The 9886-nt window shown below is 39.2% G+C and overlaps 1 protein-coding gene across 1 annotated transcript in view; it reads left to right on the plus strand.

Annotated features, from left to right (window-relative positions):
• OCA2 (OCA2 melanosomal transmembrane protein) overlaps nt 1-8741 on the plus strand; it is a gene marked incomplete at both ends in the record, with an annotated part of 180251 nt that extends 171510 nt beyond the window's left edge. Inside the window, one exon of the mRNA XM_082004815.1 lies at nt 8654-8741. Within this exon, the coding sequence (XP_081860941.1) occupies nt 8654-8741 (88 nt within the window). The remainder of the gene's footprint in view (nt 1-8653) is intronic.
• Between the last annotated feature and the right edge of the window lie 1145 nt (nt 8742-9886).

A 9886-nucleotide genomic window follows, 5' to 3' on the forward strand; every position in this document is an offset into this window, starting at 1 on the left:
ATTATATACTGTATGTTTCTTGGCTGAAGGTTGGTTGGTGCAAACCTTCTTAGGAAAAGGACGAGCCTGATATATTCAAACATGGTTGGTTCACTTCAGATATCGGTGGTCAGGTAGAAAGCAAGCCATGTTAATTTGGGGCAATCTTGTGAATTGCTTTGGGTAATGGTATCATGCATGTCAAGTGGAAATACGTTCTTACTTGAAGCTGCAATTTGCCTGTTGGAGACTCTGAGAGGTGCTTCATGCCATAGGGCAGATGGAGAAAAGCCAAAACTTCCATGGGTGAAGCAAAGACGTGTGTGCAGGGGAATCATACTGTCTTACCATTATATTGGCTTTCCTGCCCTTGGATATCTTCCAAAAGAGACTACAGATGAGATATCTGGGGTCACTTGATTTGTCTGTTTGACTCCTGATCCAGCAACACACTTAAATGAGGATGCAGTTATTCCTATGCTTAAACAAGTAATTTAATTTTAATTTCATTTTTCGTGCCACTGGCTTTGTGCATGTCTCTCTCTATAATAGTGTCTCACCGAGGCCTAACCTATAGACCCAGGTAATCTGGATTTGAGCGCGCTGTATAAATTTAGTGAAAAGCATCCCAACATGTGCAAAGGTCTGAATCTAGCTTCTTTTATATCCAGTGACAGCAATGAGCTTCACTAACATTCTCTTTCTCATTTAAATGCGGTGTATTTATGTTGGCCATGGGATCTTAAGACTAAATGTGGAAAGTTACTGGTTTGTCCCCCGTTGTCACCTAGATACAAGGCTTTGAACGTCTTGTACACATTGAGACATTTTTAATATGAATTTGTTCCTTTAAAGAGATATTAGAATCACAAAGATAGTGGGAAAAATAACTTCCACAAATTTATGAGTTTTATGTTGCCTTTCCCCAGTAAAATGTCACTGTTAGTTCTGTCTGTGTGTGCAGGTTTGTTTCTGTACTTGAGCTCTGTTATTTCGTGGCTGTGTGCAGGACTTCACCATTTCCTATTGGAGCTGGATGTTTAGTTCATATAAAAAAGATTAGATGCTGTTGTCATCTAATAACTAGTGTCTTGCTGATTTTTTTAAATAATCAATTACCCTATTTTTTTTTACGAAAATGGATGTGTTTTTCATTTTTTCTTTCATAGTGTTTCATACAGGTTGCTAGCTTACCCTGTATGAGTAGGTTTTGGGTAGTTATCAGAGCCACTTGTTCTGACAGTCCTGCATTTCATTTCAGTTGTATCACAGAGACCCAGATAGATACTGTAACAAATATTTTAGCAATAATCATTTGAATCTGCCACGTGGATCTGGCAGACCAACTATTCTCTTACAATGAAAATTTGCACTTTTTTCTTTAGATAATCTGAATTTTGGAAGGCCAAGGAAAGGCCCGTTGCTTGTTCTGCACATAGAAGTGTTGAGGTTACAGCAAAACACCTTTGGAAGGATGTTCTAGACTGGGAGGCAAAACCTAACACCTTTACATTTTCCCACTCAGGAACTGATTTTCCCTATTGCAGGTTCACTCCTGGCAGTGGCTCTATGGGAAATCTTGGCATAGACTCAAAACAGATAGAATATAATGAGAAATTATTATGATTTTAGCAATCAAAAGAAAATAGGATTATAGGTTTTGTTCTGTGATTTAAATTATACAGTAACTCCTGTGTATGGTAACTAGTAGGTAACCACACTGTAATTTTTATGTAATTCCTGACTATATGAAATTCACAGCAATTTAATGTTGAATTAATGATCACTTGCAGTTTTAGCCACCTGTTTCCTGAGCTACAACAGGTGTCTGGATTTGAAGGGGTCATGGGCATGTGATAAACATTTTGAAGCTGTTTTCTTTAGGCTGTTAGTAAAGTTCATATTTTCCTTTCAGGTGAACTGGATCAGTATGTCAAAGACTTGGAATGATGGGAAGGTTGACATAACCAAAATGACACGGGGCTCATAAGGCAGTTTGCATTGAAAGAAGGGGAGACAAGAAATAGGATGACATGAAAGTGACTACATATATGATAAGAACAGATAAACTAACCAACAGGAAAATTCCTAGTGGCTTTGAGAATAAGGCAAACACAAAACAACAAATTAAAAATCTTTCCTTTCAGTTTCCATTCCTTCCCAAAGCAAAAAAAAAAAAAAAAAAGTAGGGAATTAATCCATGGTGCTAATAAAAATGGATTTTTTTCCCCTGAGGAATTCTGAGGTTTTCTTTTTTTTGACAATTAGGATGAAGAGTCAAAATAAACTTTTAAGAAAATTTCTCCATAGGAGAATTTGACAGCAAATAATCACAATGAAAATGAGCTATATATCTAAGAATGTCAGTACAAATAATTTATAGATTGTTTTGGATAAATCTGAAAAAATATGTAGAACTTCAGAAACTACAGTCTTCATAAGCAAGTCTTACATTTACAAAGGTAATTTTGTCCTCTCCCCTTTTTCCCCCCCAAAAAAGGATTTCTCTCTGCTATGTAATACAGAAAAAGAACTTGCTCACAGGCTGCATGAGTCTATAATTTATGTAGACCTATATACCTTTTGTTAACTAATTGAGTTCTGTTCTTCATGAGGGTAAATTGTCCTATCTTCCATTAAAAATCCACCCTTCTAGAGTTCAGTTCATGAGAGTTATGATATATTCTTTTAATTAAGATCCATTAATATTGTGGTTATACCTTTTTGCTAAAAAGAAGTATGAGTTACTTTGCAAATTGAATTATGAAATTTCATTAAAAGATGTAACTTTCATTTCATTCAGAAATAACTTTATATATCTTCTAAGCACACCCACAACTGAGCCTTTTTTGAGGCTGCTTTAATGGGCATTTAGATGTTCTTTTAAAAATGAGCTTGTGATTATCAAACTTCCAGAGCAAAGCATTGCATATGATGAGAGATTGTCCAAGAATGAGAAGAATTAGCTGTCATCTGTCCTTTGTTAAATATTTTCTGATGATATGCCAGTCTTCAGGTGTGCAGATGATGCTTTCTTATCCTTTCTTACTCTTATCTGGAACGAGTAGGTGCGTGAGAATCACAGCATGGTTGCGGCTGGAAGGGACCTCTGGAGGTCCCCCTCAAGCAGGGCCACCTGGAGCCTTTTACCCAGGACTGCATCCAGATGGCTTTTCAATATCTGCAAGGATGGAGACTCCACAATCTCCCTGGGCAACCTGTTGCAGTTTTCGGTCTCTCTCACAATGAAGAACTGTTTCCTGATGTTCAGAGGGAACCTACTGTGTTTTAATTTGTGCCCGTCGCCTATGGTCCTGTTACTGGACATCACTGAGAAGGGCCTGACTATCTTTTTTACACCATCCCTTCAGGCATTTATACACATTGATGAGTTTCCACCTGAGTGTTCTCTTCTCCAGGCCGAACAGTCCCAGCTCTCTCAGGTTTTCCTCACATGAGAGACACTGCAGTCCCTTAATCATCTTCATGGCCCTTTGTTGGACTCTATCCAGTATGTCCATGTCTCTCTTGTACTGGGGAGCCCAGCACAGGACCCAGTACTCCAGGTGTGGCCCCACCAGTTCTGAGTAGAGGGAAAGGATCACCTCCCTCAACCCGCTGGCAATACTTTACCTAATGCAGACCAGGATACTGTTAGCCTTCCTTGCTGCAAGGACACACTGCCAGCTCATGTTCGACTTGGTGTCCACCAGGACCCCCAGGTCCTTTTCTGTAAAGCTGAGGTTATATCTTCTACTGAACTTGCAGTATGAAATTGATATGAAGTGAGAAAAGCAAAATTTTAAGCTGATGCAAACTCCACCAGTCGAATTTAAATTGTACATTAAATTGCAAATACAAGTGGGAGTAGAAGTTAGCTTTAACTCTTTTTTAACTCTTACCCCTGGCTACCACCAGGCTTCTTTCACTGCCAATGGTTTGGTCTTGGGAGATTTTTGCTGTTGCTTTTCCGCTGAGGAACCACTGAAGGTTCCCTGTTTCCTTGTAGGCATGGTTCTCCCACAGATCCCCTTGAGGCTGCACAGACTATGTAAGGTACAAGCTGTCGAGGAAGGCAATGCCTGTAGGTAGGATTTTTATGGGTGAGAACGTTTCGTATGTCATGTCCCGTATCAGACAGAATAGGGCACTGAACCTGGGTCTTGCACATCCTGGGGTCTGCTGGCTCTTGAAGAACCACAAAATAGAGCTGCAAAGTACTGTAGGAGATGAGTTTGTCCAGGAAAATGCGATTCAGACCCCAAAGGCTTCGCTATTATTGTTTCGCAAATAATATTGGATAAACTTATAACCTAAGAAAACTGTAATACTCACATCTGTAGATACCAATTGAAAATGGGATTTGTTCTCAGAATAATCATACACTAGTTTCCTTTTCTTCTAAGTAAATACAGGGCCAGAAATCTTGCAGTGAGGCAGGATCAGAAATAACTAGGTCATTACCAATGCAAAGCTTCACTTTCCTTGCTGTTTTTGTGCCCACATTTGACTTCTAATACATCACACTTACCTTCACAGAGTTTCATCTTACTAATTTCAAATTCTCATTTTAATTTATTAAGAACATGCTGGATTCTGTTCTTCACAGAGTCTGGCATCTCTCCCGTGCTAGGGCAATTTGCAAGCTTTTCACTACTGGATTGCTGAAGTTATTAATAAGTAAAACTTTGTCCAAGACAAATCCCTGGGGCTCTCACTTGAAATGCTGTCACTATCTTACACTGAACTGACATCTGCTTGTTATATCTATTTAAGCTGGGAGATTTCATTCAGATTGCAGTTTTATGTGCAAGCTTCTAGTGCGAAGAGAAGGAGGGAAGAGTGGGATGAATGCTAGATCCTGTCATCCACCCGTTCTTTGCATCTGCCTACCTCCCTGCAACGGTGGAAACTCCCTGAGCTGGCTGCGGACAGTTGGGATGAGCCTTTTGTGCCATGGAGGGTGTGTGCATCTCCCTGTCTGCAGAGTGGGAGAGGGGAGAAAAGGCTGCCCAGTGCAGGAAACATCTGCCCCATTCCTTTAATTTGTGTATCACAATGTCACATCAAATGCTGTTACAAGATCGAGTAAAAATGTACTTTTATTCCAAAGAAGCTAATTAGTATTTCTTACTAATCTGAAGTTTTAATGCAAGAAAGGTTTTTGTGACTTCTAAACTCTGCTGATCCTTTTTCCTGAGTGGGAGCAACTGAATGCTTTTTCAATCCAAGGGTATGCTGAAAATGAGAGTGGCTGGAAGCAAATATTACATTATTTAAAATGCATTCTTAGATTTGATAAAACTGAAGAACATGTGGGTACCTAAACATATGATGTTGTATGTGACCTGGGACAGGAGCTGTATCTTCCTTTGGAGGTGTGCCACGGATAGTGTGACAGCAATAATAAGGCACTGAACTGACTCAGGTAACCGATTAACTCTGCAGCAACTAATACTTACTGACCGAGCTTTATCTCTTATCTCTCTGCTACACAAATTGGACATTGATTTTGATCCAATTATATTAGTACTCAGGCCAGTGGGCCTGAAATTCAGGCCTCAAGTTGAGGGGTAATTTTCCATGCAATGAGAATAACGGCTTCGTAGTTGTGCCCTGTGCAAGCATCCACGCTAAATGAAATTAGGTTCCTCCCCAGACAGGCTGTGCCTGGCTCCAGCTACACATTTGACTGGCACTGTGATACTGGGGGTATGATTACAATTCCTGCATGTTTGTATGTGGCCCTGTATAATTCATCCATGTCCTTGCATGGACCTCCTCCAAGCTGGAGCCATGGTTGAGTAGCCATTGAATCTTTTTGGGTCCTTCCCTCCCCTTGCCAGTCTTCACAAAGATGTTATACTCCCACTCACTGCTGAGCTGCTGCACGTTCTCCAGGCACGTTTGTTGAGCTGCATTAATAAAGATTAAGATCTGTGCTGTCGCCGCTCCTTCTCCCACCAGCTCATTGTTTGCTAGCAGCGAGGTCAGTAAAATTCTGTTTTCTGTCAAACAGCCAATTTTCTTATGAGAGTTGTAGCAACCTCCAGGTCACCAGCCTGTCATGTGGACACAGTGGCAGGGAGCATTCATTAGAAATACTGAAGGATGTAGGAGGATTTTTTAGCCATGCTTTTTTATTCCTACAGCCCATGCTGGTTTTGCTTTTTTGTCCTATCTGGACACATTTATCTAAGTGAGATTAGGGAGGGCCAGAGATCAGATTTCTGGGAGAAGGAAGGAAAGGGTTTGAGAAGCAGTCAGCTAGCCATCAAATTTATTTATTTATTGCTTTTTTCCTAAAATAATTCCAAGAGATGCTTTAGCTCTGCTGTTTTACAATATTATCAGCTTGATCATAGTTCAGTGACTGAATAATGATTCAGCTCTTTCAAGTAATGAGTCATTTAAAAACAAGAATCTGTCCAGTCAGTTTGAAATAGAAATAGCACTTGTCTGCAGTGTATTTATGCATGTTCATATGAAGATAAAAAGAAAAATAAATTTTCCAAATGCATGTCAGACTTTTCAGGAAATATTTGAAAGCTGTGACAATCCTATGATCCTTTCTAACAATTCTTCATACCTTTCACCACTTGGACACACCCAGCCCTTCTCTCTTTCGTCCTCTCCCTTTCTCTTTTCTCAGTTCCAAATATCAGCCTAACATTAATGCCTTTGAAGCCAGAATAGTAATAATAATGCCTGTTACCGGAATGGCAGAAGAGACCAGCACACCAGGTCTTAAATCCCAGAGAGATGGAGGAGAAAGCCTCTGGAGCCAGGAATGGGAACTTTCCTGCTGGGGCAAATCTCACAGGCATATTTGGTCATGTGCACAGGGAGACGCCAGCTTCTTCAGGGGGATGTCAAGGAGACAGAAACGTAGATGATCTATCATCCCTGACAGTCTTGCCCTTTATACATTTCCAGCCTTGCAAAGGGTTTCCTTTTGTTCTCGGTTTGACTCTATTTCTACTGGTATGTGACATGGGCTCACTTTGATAGTGGGTCAAGAGTAGCCATGAAGCAGGCATTATGGACAAGCTTGTTCCTCACTAAATAAGTCCAACATTTTCTTTACAGTGTTTGGATTTTATTTGTTTCCTAATTATTCTGTTCTGCACACTTTATAGGTCAGGGATGATGATTTTGTGTTTGCATTGACTCTTGTTCGTGGTAAAATACCCTTATAAGTAACTTGAAACAATGGCTGTTAAAGGTGAGAGCACCTTTGATCTGCTGGTCACATCTATGCCTCCTTCGGTCAGCTTTTCTGCAAAACAACAATGAAAGAAACATGACTCATGAGGTTCTCAAGGTTTAGAGTGGTGTAGCAGCTGCAGGTAGAAAAAGCAACTGCAGTGAGCCATTGAGAAGTTTTTTAATTTTAATTTTATGCAAGTGGTTTCATATCCTGAGGAGGTGGGGACCAGACTTATATACCCCAAAAGGTCCCTTCTAGCTGTAACTTCCTAAAGAAAGGAGCTATTCATCCACCCAAGTTCAGAGAATGGTGTCCTCCTGTCACCTACTAAATGGACGTCTCTTCATTAGTGCTCTGATCAGCAATGGCAGAGGGGAATATGCTTGAGGAACCTTCCTGAGGGCTCCTAACAAGTGAGGCAAAAAGGCACAACTAATATACCCACATGTAATAAGCAGGTTCTGTCTCTTCAAGGAAGAGAATAAATGAAATACTGTACTTCAGACAACCTTGCCATGAGGTTTATGGAAATTCTTGGCTGAACTTGAGAAAAGAAAGGAAGTAAGGAGGGTCATTTGTGGCATGATTGTTTCTCTTCTCAGTTCTTGTGATTTTAATAACATAAAACAAGTGTGATCACAGCAGTGGTTCTTCACAGTCCCTCAGTATCATACAATAATGCTTTTAAGTTTCAGAAAACTGCCTTCTTTTCACACATGTGGAAGACCTACAAATCTAGCAGAGTAGGACGTGGCCGAGTCCACAACATCCTTTCCAGTTGTCTGTCTCTGCTGCCTGTGTTTGTCAATGTAAAGAAAGCTATAAAATATGGGTGTTGTCTGAAAAGCTTAATCTGTGGTGAAAAGCAAATAGCTGTTTTGATAGAACCCCAAAATTTTAGCACTTTTACAGCCACCTGGGGTTTATTTCCAACAGTCCATTAATATTCAGTCTGTTAAACCTGGTGAAAGGTACAGAAGAGGAACACTAGCTGCATGTGATTACAGATCTACAGAGAAACAATTTAATGAGGTTCAGCCATAGATTAAGTTATAAAGTGCCATACCAAGGTTATGCACCTAATCTGAAGCGATACACACTGGATGATCTATTCTAATGCTGCATAATTTATAAGAATTGTTATTTTAGCTGTATAATAGTATATTGTCTGGGGGAAAAAACAACAAAACAAGGCATGCCAGATAATGAGAGGCCCTGAAACCAATGACATTTTGCTAATTTTGACCTCTTATCTCTTAAGCATTCTGGAAATAGAAATGTGAACTTGAATATTAGACTCACAGACATTGTCATACTCTCAGTACATCTGTACTTTTGGCACTGCTATGAGCATATTTGAGGCTTGGAATATGTAGGATAACTTAAATTTCTTTTTCATAAATTGCTTGCAGAACAAAATATTGTATCCTTATTGATCTTTCCTTTATTTTATTGTTGTTTCAGGTTAGGTTTCCCCATGATGATTGTGTCCTGTACCATTGGGATGTGCTATCTTCTTGTTGCTCATGTCGTAGTAGGTTGGAACTCATAGTAATTTATACTTCCAAGACTCAAAGAAGCTTTCATTTAGTTTATATATCAGAAAACTAAGAACACATATAAAAGGAAAAAGATGTGTAAATCCCCAACATATGGTATCAATCAAAATTATTGTCAGCATCAGCATCAGGTTTGGTCATTCTTAACATTCTGTTTTGTGAACAATTTGCAGAACTAGACAATCAAAATTAAAATAATTCATCTATTTAATTATGAATACAATTATTGCGCAGATGAAAAAGTATCATCACAAGGGAATACGTTGTGCCTGGGAGTTTGTATCGACACAATCTGAGTATAGTCACAGATGAAAAACTCATTCACAATAGCAGGTGTTCAGTATTTTCCTTTCAGGGCTTCATTTGTCTTTGTCAATATATTTAGCTCTTTGTATTAAAGTAACTAATATTCAGATTGTAATAATAGACAGTTAAGCAGAAAGTCTGTACACTATGAAGGAGGTATCATTATCTATGTTAAAAAATAAACACATCTCCTGAAAATGTGGTGTGGAAGGAGTTGTTATTTTGTAACTGAGCTTGCATTCTGTGGAGGCTTTGGTTTTTGTTTTAAAGCTCCTAATCAGCGTTAAGCTGCTTTTTTTTCGTAAAATAAACTAATGTCCCTCTTCTTACCAAAGTACGGACATAAAATGTGATAAAGCACCGGACATCTTCCATTTAATTATTAATTCACTTCTGTGATGGAATACTCTAAATCTTTTAATACGTTAATACACTATATGGAAGAATGAGATCATACTTTGGCTTTGATTTCCTTCTCGCCGACAATAATGTGTTAAACCACATATATTGTTTTGTATGATTGGCTTCCAGAACAGGTCAAACTTCTCATTATGAATATTAAGTCCTGTGAGGCATTCAAGGTCTCAATCTCCATCTTCCAATACCTTTGTGGGATTGGTCTGAATTAGTGGTGAGTCTGTTTTATCTTCAGTCAGAGAAATTGGCAACCTGCTGAGTGCAACCCTAGTGAACAAGATGGAATTACAGGGAGCTAATAGAGATGATCAAACATGGCTTTTACTTGTGCTTAGTCCTTGAGATAACCTGGTGAGAGACAAGCAGTATGTCTCCCACAGAGGGTGTGAGGTTATTCATACATCCTGTTTTACTC

The sequence above is a fragment of the Phaethon aethereus genome, assembly GCF_964289735.1.
Source record: "Phaethon aethereus genome assembly, chromosome: 1".
Taxonomy (NCBI): Eukaryota; Metazoa; Chordata; class Aves; order Phaethontiformes; family Phaethontidae; genus Phaethon; species Phaethon aethereus.